The sequence below is a fragment of the Atractosteus spatula genome, chromosome 7 (assembly GCF_055471065.1).
Source record: "Atractosteus spatula isolate fAtrSpa1 chromosome 7, fAtrSpa1.hap1, whole genome shotgun sequence".
Taxonomy (NCBI): domain Eukaryota; kingdom Metazoa; phylum Chordata; class Actinopteri; order Semionotiformes; family Lepisosteidae; genus Atractosteus; species Atractosteus spatula.
The window spans coordinates 56,657,083-56,683,030 of NC_142712.1; the positions used below are offsets into that span (position 1 = coordinate 56,657,083).

The 25,948-nt window shown below is 42.2% G+C and overlaps 1 protein-coding gene across 33 annotated transcripts in view; it reads right to left on the minus strand.

The window, feature by feature from the left end:
• mef2aa (myocyte enhancer factor 2aa) overlaps positions 1–25,948 on the minus strand; it is a 153,681-nt gene that overhangs the window by 15,890 nt on the left and 111,843 nt on the right. For 6 of the 33 annotated variants that reach the window (XM_088920214.1, XM_088920208.1, XM_088920212.1 and 3 more), the window contains 2 exons: positions 10,634–10,765; positions 8,226–8,454 (listed from right to left, as the gene is read on the minus strand). In XM_088920214.1, the coding sequence (XP_088776340.1) occupies positions 8,226–8,454; positions 10,634–10,765 (361 nt within the window). Of the gene's footprint in view, positions 1–3,352; positions 3,413–8,189; positions 8,455–10,431; positions 10,567–10,633; positions 10,766–25,948 lie in introns of all 33 variants that reach the window. The other 27 variants (XM_088920184.1, XM_088920183.1, XM_088920182.1 and 24 more) reach the window with 9 other exon arrangements.

Sequence of the window (25,948 nt, forward strand, 5' to 3'; positions counted from 1 at the left end):
TGTTCTTCATGTCACAGCTTCTCTATATTTACAGGCCAGATACGGCTGTGTTATCAGGAAGCACTTAACGAACTGGAACATGTTTAAATTTTATACTCATTTTGTCCCCCTTTCAGGTTTTAATTCACTGTACTGCCACAGAAACAGGATCAATAGCTTTTAATTCCTGTTCACCTGATACAACATTTTGCTCTGTCCTTGAAAATACAATTATTTTCACAAAGATATCTGTAAAAGTACAGTATAGGAAGGCAGCACTCCAATATGTAAAACAAGAATACTATTTTCTTTCATAGTGCTCTGTTGAAAGAAATAACATAAAAACATTACCTAAAATAAGAAAAACAGCATAAAAGTAGTGGGCATGATATTACACATTTATCTCTTTCCACACTACAGCAATACAGCCTTTTTTCTCCTTGTTTATTGAAGTTCTAATATGTGAAGTGTGAAAGGTTCATTCTTTGCTTCTCTCTCTGTGTTTGTGAAAGTGCCTCTTGTGCAGTTATGCTGCCTGTGTGCCCTGCTAAATCTTTTACATGCTCTCTGCTTTATATTCATTTTTAATGGGATTTGTAACTTCCCTGCTGCTTGTCAAGGCTCTGCTGGGCCAGTTTCAAAAGACATTTCCTAAAAATTAATTTGAAATACAAATGAAACAAATTTCCTGGTAAAAAATGACACTCTTTGATTACTTAATATTCCTGAACTTTGGAAACTCATATGCATACAAATGCATATTTTGTTTTTCTTTCAGTATTTGTATTCTATTTCAGAACATTAAATCTCTAATATACTCTATTTAAATAAAAAACAAAATCACAATTTCTCATCTACCATGTATCAAGTTAAGAAACAGTGGATTCAAAGTTAACATTACGTTTCCTAATTTTACTATCATTTTAAGCCTTGAATGACCGTAAATATTGCTTCTGTAAGTTAAAACAATAAAAAAACTGATGTCCTGCTTTAAGATGTCTTTCATTGCTTACAGCCTTACAGATGGTAATGTACAAGTCTGCATATTTTTGTGTTATACTACAGCTATATTTGGTGCATTTTCTCATACAGACCAATAAGAAAATATTAATCCTACAGTATGAACTCAAGATTTACGCCCAAAGAGACCTCTCTGAAAGCTTTATGACTCAACAAGAGATGAAAAATGACCAAAGATTAAAAGACCCTGGTGCATTATTGTGTGAGAATTGTGATTTTGCCCCAGTGTTGAAGCTCACAGCCACTAACAGCGGGAAGGCCTTCTTAAATGGTCTACCAGGCAAGCACAGGGTTAAAGGACACCTGCCAATGCCTTTCACATGACACATAGTGGCCATGACAGGCTGCCCGGGCATTGTGTACAAAGGACTTAGAGGGATGTCATGGTCCGAATAGTTTCAGAGTTCTGCTGGGCTAGGCATCTTGCAGACTCTCTCAGCCCATAAAAGGACTGTTCTGGTACCGGACAAACAGATGCACCTGTCAGCTGAGGGAAGGAAATGTCTAGAGGAGAAAAGGAGAGGGTTGGGGAGCAGGGCCGGGAGGAGGCAATCTTAAAGGAAACGCTGCATTCATCGTTAAACAATGCAGAGCTCTCAGAACTGTCCACACCGGGGAAACATTTACTCATTAACCCTTTATAATCTTTTCATTACAAATAACAGCAAGAGCCCCAGCAACAGATAACCATCTCAAAGCAAGCATGGTCACTGACTGCAAAGTTTTCGTTTAATATCATTTTATATTTTTTTAAATGCAAAGCTTATTTAGGGCCTATGAGTGCACTGACACAGCTTCAGTGCCCAGATCTGGAACTCCACAACTGTGAGCTGGAGGTGTGCTAGTGCTTCTGACTCGGCCCTTCGCCAGGTCTCCTGGCCTGATGTTCCCAAAGAACCAGCCCGGTCTTCTCCGTACCCCCCAGTGTTAAACTGCAGGCTTGCATTCCGCGAGCTGCAGGTGCAGTGCTCATCTGACCAGTCGGGCCCTTATCTCCAGGAACAGGCCGCCGCAGAACAAAGAAAACCCTGGTATCTGTTACTGTCAAGAAGGAACAGTTGGACACATAACCTTGGGTGTCTCCTTGGCGCTTTGGCAGTGTGTGCAGCACAGCCGCAGCGCTGGAGAGGAATTAACAGCTGACACCGTTTTCCTTCTCCACAGCGCTTCTCGTTACCCATTCGGCTGCACGCTTCCCTCCAAAGAGCCCTCGCCTTCTCCCCAGCTACTCGCGTCTCCACGGTCTGCAGCCAGCCGGGCTTCACGGAGAAAGTCTGTCCTTCTCTCATTGCTATATGAAAGTGAGCCTCCTCTTCCGTTCTTTTTTGTTGTGGTATTTATGGAACAGGTTTGTACTTTCTATTTTAGAAGTGACCACGACAGATAGGGCGCGAAGAGGAGAAGAGGGCGCGGGGATGATGTCTGAGGCACACACAGCATCTCTGCATGACCTCTACCCCCTGACATAGGAGCTTGACCTGCGCCACAGTTACACCTGCAGCACTCACTACTGACAGCGACCAGGATCACCACTACCACTTCTACTGAATAACAACCAAAGTGGCTCATTTTCACGACTGATTTCCTGCTCTTACTTGTTGTTATCCTCTGCATAAACGTTTGCAGAAACGTTCCATATAAAATATGATGCGTAGAATGCTTGACAGTTTTTTTCCCCCCATTCTGAAGCTTATTTACCATGGACTCATGAATATGAAAAAAACGCCAGTTTCTCATGAGTTCTGCAACAGGGCTTTCCGTACAAACCAGATGACGCCATTGCATCAAAGCCCTCTGCTTCTACTTCCTAAAGGCCACAGGCCATAGACATAAAATCTGCTCCATTCGCTTGCAGACCTCTGACTGCTTGAGACTGAAGCAATAATAATTTACTACCCAAAAAGACAGTTCAGAATTTTAAGCATTTACACCCTTAAATGTAGCGAGGTAGCCAAAATGCAAGAAATTATATTTAAAGTATCTTCATTCCAGTGTGAAGAGCTTTAACAAATGTTTCTGTACATACAACTATACAGTACATCATATCCTGTGCCTTAATCAGCTGGGCTTATACATGTGCGCTGAGGAAATACACTGCAGAACAAGAACAATGCTGTAACGATTAGCTTCAGATACTGAGACCACCTATTGTACCATGTCAGAAGGAAGTGACTTTATTTGTGTGATTTTCCAGCTCTTCCATGCAGCTTAATGTCCTTCCACTATTGTAAGATGAGTTTCAGTGGCATTTAAGATCAACTGATGTCTGTCGCAGCCTTATGAATCCAGCTAATGATTTCAAATTGTACTGCATACTGCTAGAAAGCTAATTAATTCTTCCTCGAAGACTTACCCACTGGGCTTGAGCCTGCGCCGTTTGGCACTGTGAGGTCTGTAGTACCCAGCATGCCACCTAACGAGATGCACAAAATGACAAGATTAACCATCTGCACCTTTTACTCTAGCCCATATGTGAAAGAACTTTTGAGATCCAAGAAGTGCAGTAATCTTTGAAAGGTTTGCTTTTTATCCTATAGCTGTGCTGTACTGAGGTGGTTTTGAGATTAAGAGCTAATAATCTCTAAATAGAGCATCACACCAGTTTCATCTTCAAGCAGCTGAATGTGTAGGCAGAATAATCTTTATCTGCACTGTTAGAACTATATTAATTACATTCAAGGCCAAAGCCCTGTTTGCTACGAGTAATTTTACTTAGTTAAACCAGATGGATTTGTTATTTTCTCATAACTGAACTCCCTTTATTGACAACAGGAGTACATTGTGCATGTAAAATTATTCAGATGGTAAATTGCTCTACAAAAATGGGGTGAGACCCACATTAAATACATAAAAAGAGGAGGTCACATTTTACAAAAGGAACTAAACTCATCAATGAAACATTGTATTACAATTAAAAAACTTGTTCAGAACTTTTAGGGGTGCCTAGTGAAAATGCCACAAACAGCCACAATCAGCTTCAGTATCGTGTCTTGTATGAATAGACAGCACATTACAAGATCGTTTTTCTGCACACACAAGGCAAATGTGCATGTTGGCCACTTCTGCAGACACCGATCTGGAGGAGACGAAACTGGCTGGACAGGGCAGTAACTGAGCAAGGCCCCAGATACACTGGTCTGCACCTATCAGGGTCCCTGTTTCCAAGCCCCGTGAGCTACAGCCCACTACCCTGGCCTGTGGAGGAATGTACTGTAACTGTAAAGTGCTCTAAGTGAGGTAGGATTCAAGTTTAAAAAGACCTATAAAACCTGCTGGTTTCTGACCCTTTTGGACACAATAAACATTGAAATATGTTTGTGTGCTGTGTGTGTGACTGTATAGATGTATAATTACATACAAAAAAATATAAAAGATGGAACAATTGTTTTTCAACTGAAAACATACACAATGAAGATATATGAAGTTTAAGGATAGCTTAAGGATCTGGCACTGTAGGTCATTGTCCCACTCAGTGTAAATACAGGCACCAGAGGAGATCTGGAGAGGATTTTCATGGTCTGAGCTCTCTCTCTTCATTCCAGGAACTTTTTGTCTTTGCCAGATTGAAGCTACAGTACTTCCTAACGGAGTACCCACAGCTCTGAAGCCAGAGGACTGGAAGAGTCCTCCATCTGCTGGTTTCCAGCTCAGTCACTTAACTTACTGATTTCCTTAATTACACCTAATAACTATTCTCAGTTTTGAAGCTGAATTTATTAAGATACTTTTAGATACTCCAATCAGCTGGAAAGCTCCTAGTATTTAGGGATTGAAAACGTCTTAGAAGGAGTTAAAGAGTTAATTTAGTCAATTCAATTGATTCAATTAGGTCAATTAAGAGTTTGACTTGGTACGAGAAAACTAAGGTGGAATGAAAAATCCCCCCAAAACAAAGAGTACCAGAGTCGGGAACCCTTTTGCACAAGAGCTGTGGTCACGATTTCCGAGGTGGAGGGGGAGAAAAGTTCCTTCTCCAGTTTCACATGCCCCAGTCAGGAGAAAATGAAACCGAGGGAAGTGACTCATCTGATGAAATCCTTTGTGAATTTGACGAAATCCAGATTTAAGAATTCATGAGTCACCAGGAATGTGAGTAACAGCACAAGATTTGTCTCCTTTCATGAGACTTCACTGACACTGCCAGCTGTTGGTGAACAAGGCTGATGAAAAGTGAATGCTTTATTTGAGTGAACGAAAGAGAGGAAGGAAATGGTGCACAAATATGTGGGAATTGTTTAGAGAACAGGAATCAACAATACTGTAAAGTATTGTACTTTTGGTGAAAAAACTACATTGAATTGAATGGACCAATTCAATATAGTACAGTATAGCTGCTCAAACAATGTATAATAATGTCTATACTTTAACATTAATGGAACATCTTTTGTAACTGAACTGAACAGTTTTCATTGAAGATTAAATATATACTTAATTGAATATAAAAGAGACAGCAGTGTTATTTTTGCTGGTGATAAAAAGAGCAGCTCATTGAAAAGACTCTGAAGACTGGTGTGCCTCTCAGGACTTGCTGTGGTTAAAGATGGGCTTAGGTGGGGTGACCACAGATCTGTTTTGCAGAAGCACAACCGAAGACAACTTCACTGCTAGTTCCGCTGAGAACACCAGAATAGGCTCCTTCCTTCCCTTCCCAGCTCCCAGAGCGAAGAGCACAGAAACAGAAGTCACTGTGGTGGCAGTGTCTCAGTACACATGCTGAATGCAAGGACACATCAGCAGCTGAGTGTTTAAAGAAAGGTCTCATACAAATGACCTTGTCATCTGCACTCATTCAATCTCAGTACACAGAGGTAAACAGCCCATGGATAAAACCAGTAAGTTAATTATGCTCATTAATTAAGATATCAGTTATTTATCTACATGCAGTAGGTGGCTCCTCACATTCTAATTTTCCTGGTGGGTTGGTTAGAACTTTAACATCAACAGTTCATCAACCCAAAAGAAGCCCTTTTATCCCTTAACCTGCAAGCAAACAAATATTCAAAATCACCTTACATATAAGTGATATAAACTAATAAACAAAATAAGCACATTCATCCAAATTTAAAAAATCACGACATTCATTACTAAGTTTATTTAATTCTTATTTAATAAAGGAATCGTACAGGATTCTGATTCTGAGAAGGGAACCCAGCAAAAAATCCGACACTTTTCTTGACACAAAAAGTGGATGTTTTTTCTGCAGGTGTAATCAAATATTCACAATGGCTATTGACTCTAGGTGGTCAATATTCATGGATCCCCAGTCATCAGGAGTCTTAGGCACTGCCTTGTCATCTTTAAAGCAGCACTCTGCACTAGGCTGGGGTAATTACTATTTTTCAGCAAGGATGTGCATGCAGATGAAATTGGTAATAGGACAGTAGGGTTTGTGGTCTATACTCTGAAGGATAAACTTGTTGTGCCATTCCCCTTGAGGAAGAATGCCCACAGGCTGGGCCAGCCACAGGCACTTTGCTGGTTTGATGTGTAATTGTTGTTGAGTAACACTTTGTTGTGTAATTGCAGGTTTGTTTGTCTTTGTCTTCTATGGAAAGCAACACAATCTCTCCAGAGAGAGGGAGATTTCTGCTTTTTCTGGCTTTTCCTTGCCTGAGCTGTTTCCTACTTCAAACGAAAGGGGAGCAAAGCAGCGAAAGCCGTGTCGCCTGTTTTGTGGTCTATGCCACCAAAGTGGGAAAAAAGCCTGAGTTCTGTTTCTGAAAGAATGGGGCCCTATCATTCCACCTGGCCAGACGTTCAGGAGCCACACTGCAGCCTCTCTGGCTGGGCTCCACGGAGGCTGTGAAAATCCACTTCGCTCAGGAGAACCTGCCATTCTGTCACGGCCCATCACACAGCCGTGCAAGAAAATCACCAGCCAACTGAACGTCGAAGAGATGTGGGACCTGCCCCCCACTGCACCCTCCAAAAAACCTGCAAACTGTCACAATCATTTCCAGTGCACATCAATGTCCTCCAAAACTGGACTGCGCATGATCAGACAGAACTGGTCTGATCACTCGTCAGTGATGTGCCACTTTGACTTCCTCCACACTTGCCAGATTAAGGAGATATCACTAGCCTGTCCAGTTTGCTCACATTGTCACATTGTCAGTGCACGACCAATTAAACAGCAGATGGAGAAAACCCTCTACTGATCTGTTTTTCACGTTGAGTGAGAAAGGATAATAATAATGCCAGTTCAGGCCACATGATATTCTATTTGTGCATTTAAGGACAAGAAAATAATTCATGTTCAAGATCCATTCAAGCCATGAACACTTTGTAAACAGGTGACAGAGTGCAGTCTGAATGCTCTCTTATCAATGTGACAATCTGTAAATCAGCTGAACAATTTACTGTATTTACTGAACTAAAGGCTAATTCTTTTTGCCAGCAGCCATGTCACCCTGCAACTTACAATTGGCAACCCACTGAAGCTAAGCAGGTGTGAGCCTGGATGGGAGACCCCCTGAGAAAAACTAAGGTTGCTGCTGGAAGAGGTGTTAGTGAGGCCAGCAGGGGGCGCTTACCCTGCGGTCCATGTGGGTCCTAATGCCCCAGTATAGTGACGGGGACACTATACTGTAAGCAAGTGGCGTCTTTCGGATGAGACGTAAAACCGAGGTCCTGACTCTCTGTGGTCATTAAAAATCCCAAGGTGTTTCTCAAAAAGAGTAGGGGTGTAACCCCGGCGTCCTGGCCAAATTTCCCATTGGCTCTTACCAATCATGGCCTCCTAATAATCCCCCTCTATGAATTGGCTACATTACTTTGTTCTCCTCCCCCCCCCTCCTCCAACGGCAGGTGGAGCGATGCGCCAGTTGGAGTATTCTCGGTCGCATTTAATGGCAACGTCAGCTCAAAGGTTTGGTTCAAACCACCAAATGGAGACGGGCGAGCCAACAAGCGGACCATGCTGATGCGGGATTAACGCTAGGATGAGAGAGAGAAAGGCTAATTCTTTTTCTACACACTGTACATTCAGCTAAAAAAAATTAACATCATATCCTTAGCTGCTCTTTTTACTTTTGACAGCTTAATAAATGGGTCATTTCCTAACAAAACGAAGAAGGATGCAAAGCTTTGCAAATAAACAACAACCAAAAAAAATCAGCCCTGAAAAGCTAGCTCACTTTGAAACCCCTGACGTGATTCAACATGGCAGTCAACGGCACCTCGAGTCTAACCTTCTTGTTGCTGTGCAGCTGTGCTCTCCCACCCACCTGCGCTGCCGGTGCTCGATGGCCTCTGCGGGGCGCCGGGGGACACGACGCTCCTGTGCAGGGAGCCCTGGGGAGGCGACAGCATCCCGCCATCGCTCAGCGATGCTGTGGCGGCAGCCAGGGCGGGGGACCCGAGGGAGCCCCCGGGGTTGCTGTAGGAGAGGGTGTTGGGGTTCGTTACCGGCACCGCCACGTGCATCGAAAAGTTCTGCTGCGGCAAAGCAGTGGGCTATAAGGGGAAGAAAGAGAGAAACACACAGAGGATCAACGGCCTGAGCCCGGGAAAAGACCACAGCAAAGGAACAGCGAGGAGCAGTCGCTCCGACTGTAACCCTGACAGAGCATTCCCTTGGCAGAGGTGTGGGCATCGTGCTTTGTGCTGGCAAGTTTATTAATAAACCAACAAACAGCTGCAAAATGCCACTGTAAAGATCACAAGTGACCATCAAAAGAGCACTGCTCTTTGTACCCTCAGACGCTAAGGACGTGGGCTTGAACCATTGCAGATGGAGGACTGTTAGATGGAATGCAAGTCGTAAAAAAGGCCGCATTAAAGTTATTTATTAAGTACGCTACGAAGTGAAAAAATGAAAAGGAATGCTCTGTGCAAAACTTCAATCCAAGTCAATGAACAAAACCTCTTGGAAATGACTCTCTCGATGTATCTACAAGTGGGGAGTAGTCATCTCTTTTTCAGACAAACAAAAATTCACATCCCATCTCTTCAGTCCACGTCCTCCACATGTCCACAAATAAAATCCTTTGTGAAGTATTCTATACTACCAGAATACTGTGGGAGATATGGAGAATTGGACACTTTAATTAGAAACCAACCAAGCATTTCACATGTGCAGGATATGTACTGCACACTTACACATCACACAAGTGGCACTTGGGAGATGCAAACATGGCTTGAGAAGATCTGCTGATCCACAGCTGCGTATGCAGTGCTACCTATCCCAGGATTCAGTGCGTGCATCTGTGACAACAGCCAGAGGAGTCATTCCATTCTCAGCTCAGGGTGGTGAGGTGGTTAGTGACTTTATTAGTGAAGTTAATGGCATTAGGAGTGGTATTTTATCATTCAAAAGAAAAAAAAATCAGCAATATAATTTCAGCACTACATTTTAGTGCAGATTATTAATATCGCACACACCGCGATAAGATCACCATTGTCATAAATTTAAGCTTTACCCAGAAAGACTGTTCTGCTTATGACCTATTCACAACAAGCTCACTTCAGACATTTTGTAGAAAAAAAAACATTAGCTGAATTATCACAGGTATTGTCGAGCTAATTTTACTCCCATTGCAAGAAGCCCATTATTCAGATGAGAGCTGAGGGACCGCCATGGTGGGGAGGGAGGGGGGGCAGTTGAGGTTTTCACCTCAAAGGAAGTGTGAAAAACAAGAGAGAAAAAAACACGATTTTAATGAGCAAAGAGGTGAGGGCTGAGACAATACCCAGTCTAGCTCAGCTCGATGATAAATCTCCTAACTCGCGCATGAGCCCGATCCTACTGTGTATGTCCTCAATAAAGATTTGATCTTGAAATCTGTGCAGGAAAAAAAAATGCATTGAGGAAAGTTAAAAAGCTTTCCATCTCCAGCAGTATCAGCTAATATTGGAGCCAGAAAAGGTGCCCTGCCCAGCCAATCTGGGAAGCTTTTCTCATATTAGTCAGGCTATTAAATTTCTATCATGTTACATTACGTAGTTGCAACATATTGCCTCCACAGGGAAAAAATCTGAGCAGGCCCGTCTCTTCCACTTTAACATACTGTACAAGCTATTTTCTTAGTATTCTCCACTTCTGTGGGGTTTAGATGCCAATTATTAGCAATTGGCTAGTTTTAAATACAAAACAACAGTTTCTATTTAGCTATCTCTCTCTTTGTGGTGTCTGAAACAAGGGGCAATGTGTTAAAGGAGTGAAAAAATGCAAACGCAGAGAGACCCACCGATGATGCTCAGAGTTTTCACTCTATCTCCACAATGTGATCTTATCATGATGTGACAAAACGTAAGGCACGTGGAAAAAAAAAAAGTTAAGAAAATGTTGGACAGTCCACTGTTGCGTTGAAAATTGCTGGCAGAGGGTGGGGGTGAGGGTGAGGTGGGGGCAACGGAAAAAACTAGAAACCGAAAAAAGGAAAAAAAAATCCTTTTGCCACAAAGCCAAGCAAAAACATTGCATTTACTTACGATTTTATGATTTCTCATCATATTATCAAACTCCTCATTAATTTTTTTATATTTTTCTTCTGTGTGAGGGGTGAGCACATATGACGCGTCAGGGTCCGGGCTATCACAGCCTCTGTGTTCTTTCTTGTTAAGCGCCTGCAGTGAACATCAACATAAAAAAGGGAATCAACACAAAAGGGCAGAGAAGTGAAAAAATACTTACACCGCAGCGCTTGTAAATTAAATCACTCTCTTCGTTAAGCTTGCCGTATCGCTCGTCCATGGTGGGGCTGTGCCCGAAACAGTCATCAGGTTCGGGACTGGCACAGTCACTAAGGCCTTTGTTTCTTAATTTCTGAAATACAATCGGAGAATTCACACATACACACGTGGTAAAAAATTTTTTTGCTGTTTTTTAGAACACAAAACCGGTTACAAACGAGAGGAGGCCAATCAGCCCATTAAGAACATTTTGGAGTTAGTAGCTAATTGATCCCAGGATCTCCTGCCACTGTTTCTTGAGAGAAACCAGGGTATCGGCTTCAACAGCATGGCTGGAAAACCTGTTCCACACTCCTACAGCCATCTGCATAAAGAAGTACCTCCTGTTCTCGGTTTTAAATCTACTTCTTATTAGTTTGCACTTGCCTCTTCAGGTTCGTTTTCCACTGTTTTATTTTTCCCCGAAGAGGTCACCTAGGGTGGCTTTTCTATGACTTTGAGGATTTTAAATACTTGGTTTTAAAAACAATGTTTCAGGATCGTAGTGGAACTATAGGGGTACCAGGGGGCTGTCTAGGTGACTGAGGACTCAGAAATCCTGTTTCACCACAGGGTCTGCCCCCAAAAAAGAAAGCCATTTGGACCTTCTGGTACCCCTGTTTATTTAATTGTTCATTTATCCAGTCACTACAAAAGCTGAAGTCCTTGCAGAGCTTTTCAAGATCTGTCAAGAGAAATTCAGTAATTCTGTCTGGAGAAATTCAGAAAACTTGATTTGATTTTGGCCTCTAATTGCAAAAAGAACACGCTTGGGTAATGAGCACATGAAAACACAAACAAATCTAGTGGATTCAAAACTTAGGGGTTCCTTAGTCTCAGATGCGTACATTTCTTTTCTCATCCTTGTGTGCGCTTTACTAACGCTGTGCCATGTATTTTGAAGTTGATCCCGAACCAGGATTCAAATTGAAATGACACTTTTGACCCTTTCATCTCTTCTGGGACACCTGGCACTGGAGAAACCAAACTTGATTTCTCCCTGCTGAATGTGTACGTGCACAATGCATATTTCATTATCTTTCAGTTATCATAAGCCACACAGCTGGAAGGCTGAGGCCTAGGAGGATCCCACAGAGCTGCATCTTCAGAATTTTCCAAGGTTAACACAGCATGTCTGCCAGTCGCAGGTCTTATGGATTCTCTGGATCAATAGAAGTAAGTGCCCCATTATGTCTGGCCAAAGTAGTTCATATAGCCATGAATTTCAGGGGTTATTTCAGCCACACAGTTGTGCCCAGCTGTCTGTGATATATGTCAATATAAAATTCGCCTCTTTTTGTGCTGGTACATAGAGAATGTAGCAGTTTACAGTACAGAAGTATCTGGAAAGAAACCACAGACACATTTATACCACAAACACTTTTCCCCCCAATCTCACAATTTTATTAAAAGTCAGAATGATGTTGATGATATGCAACAAATGGTGACAGATGACTATATTAACTTAGGAAATGACTCGCAAAGAACAAAAATGAAAGCATACAAACGCATATAATGTACATATAGTGGCTTGCTGTCCTAAAATGGAGGTGGACTCTCCGTGTTAGGTAATTCATAAGAGAAACTCTCGGCACTGTCAGATTTTCCAGAATCACGAATAAAATGAACTTCTAAGGTTATTTTATTTTAAATGATTCTTTTTGTGTTCTGGTCTATCCACTAATCACCTGAATTTGTTTTTCACAATAGCACAAGGCTTACCAAATGACATCCTTGGGCAAACGGAGAGCTTTAATAAGTCTGAATTAATTCTACCTAGTGAATCGCCGTATTCTTTGGCTGAATTGTCAAATCTAAAGCGACTGGAGCTGAGCTTGCTGTAATCACACTTCCAGTGCTGAATGAGCTACTTCCTTGCAAAAGGGGAGGTGTGTTAGCATCTCTCCGACAGGCAAGGGGTAAGTCTCTGCTGTGTCGACTGCTTTCTGCTCCTCTCCGTCTCCACCTCCGACAGGAGCAGTGAACTCCTCTGCTGTCTTATCTAACCACTCAGGTTACCCACCTCCTACACCTCTCCCCAGCAGCCAGCTCTGAGGTTTTCCACTCACAAGCAGTCAGACCTAACCGTTGGATTTCATACTGAATGCAAAATCTGTACTAATGATCTTATTATGCACTTCCTACGTGACAGTGCAGTTATTCTTTAAGGTTCTGGTAAAGAGCAGAGTATGGTCAGTCACTGTCTGGCTTAAATAAGTCTCCTGTTGCCGCAGACTGTGGTCCATCCACACTTATTCCATTATCCTGATTTCTTTGTGTTGCTCCATGGAATATGGCGCAACCCAATTAATGGAAAAAGAGAGTGTCGAATTAACAGTGTAGCCCAAGATACAGAGGTACTGCAATTCAGCAAGCTACAGACAAACTGCATCAATACTCTGCTTAACATGCCAAATCAAAGGGTTTTCCAAGAAAAAGCACTATTATTCATTTTTTATTTGTTTGCTTTAAAAGCAGAAGACAGAGTGCTTCTGGACATGTCCTAACATGATTTTTGTCATCTTCTACAGGGCATTTGGTAGATTAGTTCTGAAACGCAAGGAGGAGGCAGTTCATTTCATTTCAAGGACAACACAGAAGCTGACTCTAATCACGCAGTTCACACTAATTGTGAACTCCTCAGAAAGCCAGAATCAGAAAATCCAGCAAATTCAAATTCTAGAACCTGAAGACCTTTTTTTCTATTTGTCTTTTCCTAAATTATTGTCTGTTTCTTTTTTCTGCCAGCGTCTTATTTTATTTTGTATTCAGCGAAAACGCCTTCCACGGTCATTTCCTGTTTACTGAAGGCAACCTTTGCTTTAGGTCCCATAAACCTCCTTGTTTACCACGCAGCTACATGCTCCCTGCGCCAGAGCTCTGCAGATTTGATCGGAACTACAAATTAAAGACCTAAACTGCTTATTATCTCAAATTGCTTGGTGTGGCCGTGCCTAGGCGAGTCTGTGTGTGACAGGCCGGCTGTGGGCAAGACAGTTCAGCTCCACAAGGCCCCCACTGCCCTGGCTTCAGAGGCCCTGCTGCGCTGCCGGACTGCTGAAATCTACTAGACACCCAGGCATCTGACTCTCGGAAAATGCACACACCCAGGCTCACTTCCCAAACTCTTCTGTCACGTACGCCATCCATTATTAAGCTGAAGTTTGCGAATAATGCAGAATGCTCATCCTCCTTTTCTGAAAATGCTGTCAGCTCGTGCCAAAAGCTTACAGATAAGTAAGTGTAACTAGTGTGTGCAAACTTATGTATTTCTTTAATTAGTATTGAGTAGTGGTGAATTTTTATTCTGAAGCCCATGCACTACGTTCAAACAAGCATATAGAATGTAGACATTAGCCCTCATTTCAAAGGCCATTATCTGTTTGCCTGAATGGGTGGCGTATTTATAAACACTGACACGATATTTAGAATTCTACATTAGGTATTCTGAGTATTAAGACTCGGTGCCCATTTACTACACTTGGGTTATCAATGAAGGGAAACCATATACTTTTAACAGAATGATAACATTTATGCATTAGTATATTACGTTCCAAGGAGAACTCACATCAAAAAGCATCACACAGGTTACATGTGCTTCAGAAGACAGGCTTTTAGCCCCATGTTTTCAATCCTTTAACTGGGCTGATCAGTGCACTCCAGAGTGTCAGGCAGCCAACACATTTGTGTTGGACTTGACTGAATGAACCAATACAGGATACAAATCCTAAGAAGGCGGTGATGAAAAAGCATTTACACAAGGAGCAAATGTGCGTAGGTGCTTATTCAAATATTGTACTTCAACATACTGCCTGTATTCTTTTTCTAATTTCAAGAGCTATTTACACCTCGTGAAAGTCAGACTTTAAAAATACTTGCAAAATATCTATGCATCCATTTTATTTAATGTGTTAGTTTTAATTGCTTGTAAAATCAACACACCTCAGACATTTGGTCAAAAAGTTTCCAACAAACATTTCAGAGGGATGTATGGCACGTTTCGGCCCCCACACGTTAACGCTGTTAAACGGTTTCACTAGAGCTCTTATTCTAAAAGTGCACTCTGCAAGCGTATTGTTGTCAGAGGTCAGGGAAGAGGATGCTTCTATGTTACTCTTACATCACACTGGCCTCAATCAAATTCTAATCAGAGAGGTACAAATATTAGCCAGTTTTATTTCCACTGTTTCAAGCTCTGCAGTGGATATCAAATGAAAACATTTTCTCAAATTCGCAGGTCCTGTGTTTACAAAACATTCGAACCTTCCAATTAGCCTTACACTTATTAATAGTATCTTGAATTCAACTGTACGCAATCTCATACTCAATCAATAGCTTGTGCCAAATGTTCTGCAGTATGACCATGGAAAAAAGGCATAAATAACCGGATGTGCTCGTTGGCCAAAGGGATGCAGTGGTTGTTTTAAAAACACTGATTGTTCACTGTGTAAAGCCAAAAAAGCAGAGAGAAGAATCTGCAGTACTGAAAGCTGCTTGAGAAACTAAAATGCATCAATTATTACGTCTGCAAAAATCAGACATCTGTCTAAAAAAAACTGATTAGATCGGGAAAAACAAAATCACTGTTCAGAGGGACTTCTAAGTGTGCAGAGATCGTCTGTCTTGGGCAGCCCAGTTGTAATTCCTTCTTAAATGACTTGGCATGCTTTGCGTACCCCACAGACACTGCCTGTGGCTCCCAGTAAATGGATCACTAAATCAGCACATGGCAGGACAGGTGTCCCTCTCTCGAGCACCTGTCAGCCCTTCGTGCCCAGGCACAGCCAATCAGGAGCAGCCTCGTCGTGCCATGCCCATACAAGGGCCTGGAGTATGGAGCACTGGTCAGCCGAACTGCCCCAGTGAGGTCTAGTCTTAAAGGTAAATTCAAAGGCTCTTGCTACCGTTCCCTGAAATACTCTGACCAAGCACCTTAGCTCCAGTATTTTGAGGGACATTCTGGAAAAGTGAAACAAATTCAGAAGACTTTTTGCAGCAATGTGTTCAGGAGCAATATGCTACAAACAGGTGACCAAGATACTTTTATCTGAAAATTGTGTCATCTGAAATGAATGAGACTTTGCTTCCCCCGAGACTATCTGACTTCAGAAAATAAGGCTCATGTCTACAGGGTTAAAGCAATATTTGAAATTTTAAGCAGCAAGATGAATCAGGAACATGACTTCTGAAAAGCAAATCCTGTATTGATGTATTTTTGTATTTGGATAGGTGCCTTCCTAAATAATGCTAAAAGTTTACAAATAAGTAAGTGTAACTAGGTCTGTGGTGCTTTAGAAAAGGAATACACTGTCTCAGGGATTGTTGCATGTGTGTCTAAGGCACTGAAGAGAAGCAGAGCCAGACTCTATGTTATTAATGGGGATTTGTCTGCTTCTCATTTAAATACCATTGCTGTCAGTCAGCGAGTGTATTTCAATAAGGCATCAAAAGCAGGCACTTACATCTCCAGAACAAGTCAGTCTATTTCATTTCAAGCCTCATCTCATCCCAGTTCAATTCTTCTATTTCCACCTTTAACCCCAGTAATATGTGCTTTTCCAAATCTATAAACCCAAATCTGTCTTAAACAGTAAGAAATAGGAGATCAATATAAAAATAGCAGGTGTTAACACCAGCGGCAGATTTAATTTGTATGACGAAAACAAGATTTCAGAGGACAAATCAGAAATGTATTAGACTATGCTTATGAAATCAAGAAATTAAAACCAAAAAATATTATGAGCACTGCACAAAAAATAGAATAATGTGTTAGAAGACAAGATTTTATTTATATATACAAAATTGTCTGGAAGAATAAAATGAACAACTGTGCCAAATATATTAAACTCCTGGTACACATTTGGGCTGTTAAATATTTCACATGAGCCTGACAGAGAAAGCGATTATGCTCTAGGATATACCCAGATATGTCAAAAGCAAGTTGTGCTGGGGGAGCAATAAAGACAGTGTCCCCCATCATGCAACATAGCCATAAAATATGAGATATCTCACCCATGTGAGATATACGATAAACAAGTCATATCACACTTATGGCAACAGCCCAAATATGTGCCTTGTGTTGTACATATTGCCTTGTACACAACACATAAGACACTGACTCATTTTATTCTTCCAGGACTCTGACTATACAGAGAATACTGATGAGACATAAGCAAAGCTTTTTTGTTACACAGACATGCACAGTTGACGAGGGGGAAGATTTCATAAGGTCTAAAGATTTCTGAAGATAAGAAAAGCAGCGTCAAAGGGAGGAATGGTGTTCTCTGCCTCCTTTCACGCAATCTTGTCTTCAATAGAAGTAACGATCACCTGCTCCTGTCAGAGACCCTTGCACATTTCTGCTCCTGGGACAGATATGCCTTTTCCAAGCTGAAGCTTTTTGTGCCTGTGAACACTTTGTCAACCCCTTCGTTTATCACAATGTGCTGCAGACCTCAGCAGGCAGAATCTATGTCTCCCCACTAATGACTGGCTACAATTTCCATATGCTTTTCCTGAGACATACAATCTGTATCTGGCTGACAACCATTGCCGTTTTCAGCACAGCCAGCGTCTTGAGAGCTAAGGTAGTTAGAAAGACTGTCACTTTCACTGCTCTCACAAAATCACGCAGATCAGAAGTTCGCCCAGGACTGTATTCTTCCACGACACTGCAAAATAATAAAAAAACTTTCCAACTGCTACAGTGATTCGGGGTTAATATTGCATAAGAAGATATGTCCCAAACTACACACATGTGCAAACCAGAAACTTTTCCAGCTTTGCATAGTGTACACACTCTTCTCTGTTCTGCATAACGTTAACATCATTTCTCCGTATTCAAACTACTACTTTCGCTTACAAGGGGTTCGTTTTCACTTATTGGCAGTTTCGTATCTCCAGATACATTGCATCTTCTGGAAAACAGGACCTTGCAGCTCACACTGCTGTCATCATGTCAGAGCACAGAGCCACATCAATCTGTAACCCGATAACAGCCCATGAAGCCAGCCAGCGCTATCCAGGCACTGTCACCTTATCACACTTGGCACTTTGAGGCACTGCATCACCAGAGTGGAAAACAGCAACGAGAAGGAGGGAGCGAAGGAAAAATCCAGGAAAGGAAGAAGCAGGAACCAAAGAAAAGAAAATGAAAACTCCCACAATAAGAGCAAGAGGAATAACTGTACATGAGGGCTGTCATGGCGTGAATGTATTTGAGCGTTTGAGAGGGCAGTAACAAGTGGAACTCTGTAATCTGTTAACAAGGCCCAGGGAGGATTGTGAGAGCCTCCATTTTCTCACAGTTTTGAAGACGGGTATTGATAAGAGTTTGCTTTCAATGAAAAAAAAACAACTGGGGTCAAGTCAGTTGGGACGTAAGTGTGTGTGAAATAGGAAGAAAGAGCTCCATTCTGGTCTGCAGACAGTGCTCTATATTAGAGCGTGCCTCAGCCTCTTGCCAACACTCAGTCTGCATCTTACTCCATGTTAACAATGACTCCCTTAGTCCAGGGACGCACTGGAACGCCGGAATGAGAATTGTTTCATTTAGTGACCATGCCACAAGTCTACAAAGTTACGAGGGGGCCTTAAAAACCCGACTGAAAATGATCGGTTTTACACAGAGTGAGGTGTGACTGTGTCTGTTTGTGCACTAAGGAAAAAGAGTTTGTCTGCAAACATGGCTTGACGCTGTGAGAAAAACAAGCCTCTTTTTATTCTTGAGCACGATCCAGATCTTTAATCCATTAAATCTATCTCTTTCCATCAGTATATTTCCATCCTGTGTAGAGGCAGAGTGGAAAAATACCAGGAACAAAAAACAACAACATTTATACCACATTACTACCTGGGAAGTGAATTAATATGAAGAAAGCAATGACATTGAACTTGAAGAACCCTATAAGGGCATGTTCCATTTTGGAGCATATGCCACAAACTATTAAATGTAGGATACTAGCTTGGAGGAATGGTAAGGGCGTGGGCTTAAATTGCTCCAGCAAACCAGCTATAATACATGTGCATCATCTTATCTATCTATATATACGGTTTAAATAACTTCTGTAAATCACTTTGGATTATAAAATCAGCCAAATACTTTGATAACAAAAGGGTGGAATGTTCAGACTGGGGTGACTGAATTAGTGGAATACCTTAGGCATTTCTATTAGGACCACTGATCTTCTAAACTGATATCAATGACATAGAAATAAATAGACAGCAATATTGTGAAATAGGAACAAGTAATAGGTTTATTCCATGCTGAAAAGGGAAGAAAGGAAACACAAAGTTTCGGCCGTGGAGTGAAACGTTTTGTAAACTACTGTATAGATGTTTGCAGATGTTATCAAAATTGGATGATTAGCAAATACGGATTTCAGATAGAATTTAAGACTGGGCAAAAATGTGGTAGATGACATTTAATGCAGATAAGAGTTAAGGGGAAAAGTGTCTACATTACCATATCATTTTTGTCTTCTAGACATGTAGAGAATGTTAAGTACAGTCTATGGGAGACCGTGCTGAGAGAAACAAATGGATTTCAGAGGTCATATGGAATTAAATGTAAAAGCCAGCAGCCCCCAGAGTTCACAGACCAGATAGTCTACCTAACTATAACTAGCCATGGAGGTGTGGCCTGTTGCTCCACTGGAGCTCTAAAATAGAAGATTATCCATCTACAACTATTCTGCTTTTTAAGCAAGGAACTCTTAAATAGATCACCTCATGCTCTGCTACAAAATGAAATCTTTTCTCTGCAGATTTCAGAAGAGATTTTGCAAACTGCAGTCAAGGATTTTACCATGCAGAGATCTAGACAGCCTTATCATTATGACAACACTGCTTCGCGTCCACCCAGCCTGTCGGACTGAAAGTGAATGTGTTCAAAACCCTGCTGCTCTCTCCCATGAACATGCATTTAAACAACGGCCAGCAATAAGGAGTGGTAATAACCTCATACTGTAAATAAAGGGACACTTTTATTGCCAGCAAATGGCTTTGTTTATTACTGAAAGTATTTCTTAACCTCTTTATGTGTATATTGTATGTATATGTATACAAAAATATGTACGTTTATTCAAGTATGATTTTTGGATTCTGTGATTTATAATATCCCCAGACGTTTGGCTAATTAAAAAGGCATGGACAATATAAATATTATATAAGGCCAATGTGACTTTAAAAGCATTCTGGCTACACTTAAACAATTTCAAGGAAATTGCAGTCTGTTGCAGAAAAACCATGTGAGCAGCTAATAAACTTTTTTTCTTTTTACTCCCCAGCCCCCTGTCCTTAGGATAGACTAAACAGGAGCTAGAGAATACAGGCACACGGAGTCGGGGAAGTTATATAAGAAAAAGAAACGGCACTTGGCAGATAAAAGCTTTGCAATCGCCTGCCCCCCCCGCGCTGATCTTCAAGTTAATTCGCACTCAAAGGTTCTCTTTGATAAGCGCATTAGATGGAACGGATTGGATACAATGGTGATGTCATGAGGATTAGCACGCCACCTTACTTAACGTAGCGGTGAGCACACGGAGCCGATTCACACGGCCGAGGGGAGAAGGTGGGGAGGGCGGAGAGAAAGCTTGGGAAGCCGCGCGGTCTTGCCAAGAAGCCCGGGAGCCTGGGAGGGTTTCACACAGAACAGCCGCGGTCCCGAAAGGTGTCCATAACTTACAAGGAGCAAACGGACTCAATCTTGTGAATCTAAAACCCCGTTCAGCTTTACAAAAGAGTTTAGGATTAGAAAGTGGCCTCACGAATCCAACATACGAGCATACATTTACACGACATTTTTCAAGGAATTTATTAATGTCCTCAGCTAAAGGGGGACGGCACAGAAATTTCACTTTTAAATATTTCTGAGCAGAAGAATGGAGGATGGACTAGCACGAGTGATCACTATCAGCTCGCAGTGCATCTAGAGGCCAACCCGCAAAAACAGCTGCTCGGGTTTCTGCATGTCTTCTCCGAAACTGAAACTTATCAATGTCAAGCAAGAAGAACTGCGTGCAAATATGTGGCCGGAAAAAGAGAATACGGACTGTAAAACTTGATTTAATGTTAAAGGTTGAGAAAAAGTCAATTTTGCCATTTTGGCAACTAGGATGACTGGGATATAAACGGCAATGGAGATGTGAGTGTGCTCTTTGTAGATGATACTAGGAAAATATTAAATTTAACAACAAAAATAAAAAAAATGAAATTTTCACTTTATGTTTATTTTGTGTAAAAAATGTAAAATGTTCACTATTCACATCTGAATTTGACAAGTTTCCACCTTGATTCTGTAGTCTAACGTTATTGCTAACTGAAACTCTTCCCTCCTTCTCTCTGAAACCCAGTTTCAGAGTGCAGATAGTAGACTTCTTTGTACTGGCAGGACTGTTGCGACACCCAACACAAGCACAGGGTACACAGGTCATTTATTTCCATACTACTCCAATTTTAATCCTAGGTCAGGTTTAAAAATGTGCTGGGGAAAAAGCACAGTTTAAAAAGAGCAATTTGCAGGTTTCCCTGCTGAGCAGTGGATGACTTTCTCTCAACATGTAATCTATATCAAGAATATTCACAGTGAAAGAAACTGTGTTGTGGGAAGTTGCCCTAGAGAGGTTATCTACTCTCTGTGAAAGTGACAGTGCCAACACCTCTGAGTTTGAAAATTGCTAAAATAATTTGGAAAGTTGGGACCATGGCACTGACCCAGGCCTTCAGCTTTTATCTCCCACAAGAGATTTAACTACATAAATTCTGTATGAGAATCCGTATTTTTATATTGGCAGTTGCTGTGCCAGACTGACAGCACAAACAGCGAGGCCCCGCATAGGAGAATTGTACATTTTGTCTTCAACTCCGCCTGAGGTCCCAGCAGGTCATCATCTTTTTGGGAGAAGGGTAACTGTTTTGTATGCTTTCCCACCAATGTTCAATTTGCTTTTTAGAATTTGGGATTTTTCACATCTGTTATTAAATCTGTCACACAAACAAGTGTGCTGTAATATTTGTAATATTAGGCCTCCAACTTTTTGTCTCCCACTTGAAAACCCACAAGTCAGGCACTGGTGCTCAGCTTTCTGGCTCAGTGGATGGATCTAGTTTAAAGTCTTCACCACAGACCCCTGTTCACCATTTTCCACAAGCACTTTGGGCTTAAAACTAAGCCTTTTTATGATCCTTTTTTTCTACCAAAAGATGTTTTCTTATCACAGGTCATAGCTACTGTACCTTAAATGCAAGCAATCTCTTTCCTATGCAGAGCTGTTCATTTGTTCTGCCTACAAACCCTGGGTGGAACTAGGATTCAGCATGTGCACGACTGGCAGGGTTAGGGTAGGGAGGGGCATTTCTAGGAAAAAGGTCCTCATTGCATTTGGCGACTCCAGAGACTTGGCAGGTGCCTGCAGCTTTGCTGTGACAAACAGACACATAAGAGCAAGAGACTCATCTCTTCCCAGCTCGTCTGCACCTACTCCCCAGTCACTCCCAGAGGAGTGTGCCGCGTGTCCCGTGGTGAGCAGCTCAGACAGGTGTCGGAGCAGAGCAGCATGTCTGCCACTCTCTTGCTCTGCATGCTGTACAGGGGTCTGTGCCAAAGTGCTTCCGAAGTTGATGGGTGTATAATTGAAAATAATTGTTGATTCCAATATAAATCAAATCAAAGGCAGAGAGAGGTTTTCTCTTGACACTGATCTCCACTTCGTATTGACAACGAATATGAGATACAGGCCAGGATGAGACAGCCAGTAGTCCTCTATATGCAGCATGTACTGTATAGGGTATATTTTTTACCTTCACTAAACAGGAGGGCTTTCAGCGGGCACACTGATGAAACCACTATAGACACACCAACGCTTATATCTCAAATCCTTCACATTTTTTGCAAAAATGAGCAGAGATTGGTAAACTTCAAAAATCAAATCATCCTGATTTGAGAAGGGTTGAACAGCTGATCCTAATTACTTCCCTGCATGCACCAGTCTGGAAATGCCAGGTATGCGAGAGAGTACGTCTAAATCAGTTCGACCCAAGATACTGCAGATAATTTCCAGTCCCTGTCTGCCTAGATTGTCATTTCGATGAATAAAACTGGTTAGAATCTACTGTACTGTAGTAGGCAGCATCCCTTTAATAAAAGCAGCTGCTTGCCAAAGTTACGTGAATGACAAGAATGGCAAAAAACAAGCCGTGGGCTGTCATGCTTAGAAAGAAGTAATTTCAGTTAGCAGCTCAGGTACTGTCAGACACACCTGCAAACTGGGAATAGGAGTCAGGGGGAACAACAAGGAATAAAAGGCAACTCAAAGTCATAATATTTCCATACTACCATAAAAAATGTTCTATAGAAATGAAAAGTTTCAAAACTTAGTACTGCACTCTCAACTGACACGCAGGATGTCAAGAGCTTTAACCTGCAGCCTGACAGCTCCCACTGACAGCCTCTGTCACATGGAGGAAGGGTGAGTCTCCTGCAGTCACGTAGCAGAAAGTCAAACACGTTAACCTAGTTTCCATTTCACAGGATTTATCACAAGTCTCCATCACACAAGGTGAAAATCTCTCGCGCTCTGGGCCTCAAACCTTAACATTAAAGACTCATTATAATACAGCATCCAAAATAATCTCTTTACAAGCAAACATCTTATAGAACCGTTCGCATGAGAACCCATGAATGTTATTGTCAGAGAAAGGCGAGCGAGACAATTACACTGAACAGCATCGCAGCCTCTTTGCTTTGTCTGACATTGCAGTGCTGGTTTTGGTTCCAGACTTCAGGCATGCATTGAATTGTCAGGGCTCCTGAAACAGAATCTCCCCCTTGCTCTTGCTCGCCTCTAAAATATTCATAAGGACAATTAAGAGTTCCGCTAAGGCAGGGTGAAAGCAGAGAGGGCAGGGTGTGCCAGCGGGGCGTTTATCCAGCAGCACACTCTATCCCCCATCAGTCTGGGGCTCGACAGTGGCAGGGAGATCTATGGTACACAAGCTCACCGCCAGGCCCCCCGCTTCACTCCTGTCTGCCAGCAGCCCACGGCTGGCAGGGCACCATGGCATCGAGCGGCATCGCCAGGCTCCGAGGCCGCGTTGCTCACAGGAACGGGCCTGCTCACGAGACGACTGGAGAGCACAGTGAAGAAGTTCTGGCTAGTAAAGCAAACCTGGACCTCTGCACACTTCCACTTTCACACAGGACACGGACACATTGGAAAATTAGTATTATATTAAATTTAAATTGAACAACACTGATGTAGGGGTTTTGTGATTTTACTGAGACAATTATTAATTGTAGCAGTAATCACGAGGTGGTTCGTTATGGCTTTTAGACAATCATTCGTCAGAACAGCCAACAGTGCACACACACGGATTCAAAACACGAGATAAATTTATTATACATAAATTGTGCACCAAACATATACCAGTCTGCCTGGATACAGGCGGCAGACCTTACTGTGAGGGTGATCAAAATACAAGGTATATAATCTCGAAGAGATGCAAAAACAAAAACATACACAACAGCGAATATACTTCAATATACTGTTCGGCTATACCAAACCGCTAATCAGTGTTGTTACCCACTGTTACACTAGACTTGGAAGTAAATACATTATTCATGAATTAAATTGATAATAACTTGTGTTTAGGTAACAATTAAATTCTTGAGACGCAATGTAGGACATGGGGTTTACTTATCCACTGTGTATGGATTTGGGATTTCCCAGCACAAACACCAAACCAGCTGACAGGCTCTGTTGCTACCTCTGTCCCAGCGGTCGTCCAATAGACATTGTCCTCTGGCTACCAGCCAACAAGTCAAGGTGCATCTCGGAGTAGGACGGGTGGAGGAATCTGACTGCGGCGCGCAGTGCAGTCGTTGCTCCCAGGGGTCTACTAGTAGTCCGGCTGACTAGTAGAAAGTCTCTATGCATAGAGTGTGACCACAGGTCCTCGCAAGTCACTCTTTTGCACGGGAAGAAAACTGGTTCATTCCCGGTCCAGCGCTGCTTCTGAATAAGCTATTCAGGTTGTCGACGAGGGTCCAACTGTAGGCTACTGTTGTCTAAGCGGAGCATTCACGTTGGTCGTTGCAGAATACGTACGGGATCCTCGGCCTCGCGCTTAGAACAAAGTCCAAGTCCCAGTGCAGACAACACCGCTTGTCACGTGATTCTCTCTGAGGGTGCGCAAAAATGGCCAAGGAGAGCCCCGACCTGAGTGTGTGCTACCTTTTGACCAAGACACAGATGTGCTGATAGGTTGAGAGTTTGGCGGGCATTGGAGACCCACGTGGTGTTACCACGCCCTGCCAGTCCCTGATTGGTTGATCAAGGTGAGAGATGAGTCACTTAATCCTGACACTTAGGAATGCAGTCCAGATGTCCATCTGGCACTCCCTAGACAGATAGGTGCCAGGGATAACCATTGATCATGATAGCCAGGCTTAGCTAAGTGCATCCCCATTTGGGAGTTGTTTCTTATCAAAAGAAAACACCTTAAATCAGCCTGGATTAATAGCTTCTCTGTGGCTGCACCACAGAGATGAAGAGAGAGATGGGGCCTCATATAGGTTAGCACAGCAACAGCTTAATTCTGTCTTATTAACAAGCATTGCTGCTACACTGATATATTAAATGAAATCTGTCTTACATCCGGGCCTGAGTTAATTTTGACCCTGACATATTTTTATGCCATCATATTTTCAGAAGTATTTCACAACTGTTTTCCATCCATTTTAAAGTAATACAGTAGAAATCTAAAATATACGCTTAGGGTAAGTTTTATTTCTAGTTTGGTTGTACTTAGGCTGTATGAGATGAGAAATAGGGCAGATTTCTTCATTTATTGCCACTTTGGTGACAGAAAACACATGACAACCGGGAGCCCAATTAGTAAACACACTATCTGTGTCACAGGTTGGATGGCTCAGTATCTGCCTGCTCTTATGAACCAGGTGACACGGGTTCCAGCCTGGGTCATGTGATCAGCCTACTGTGACTGGGGCTCCGCATGTGCAGGCGCCCGGCTGAGGGTGGGCTGGGATTAAGATGTGCAGGGCAGTCTGAGATCACAGTCACGCCTCTCCTCTGGTCATTTCTCAGCGGCCAGTACGAGAATGTGTTCCCTGAGCCATGTGGTTTGTACATGCCTACACTTCCTCCTCTTCCCTGTGTGCACTTCTGGGGTTCACAGGCATGAGAATCACACTACTGCCAATTCCAAATCAGGTAGGTACAGTATATAACAACAAACAACTGACAATTCTGAGTTTCAA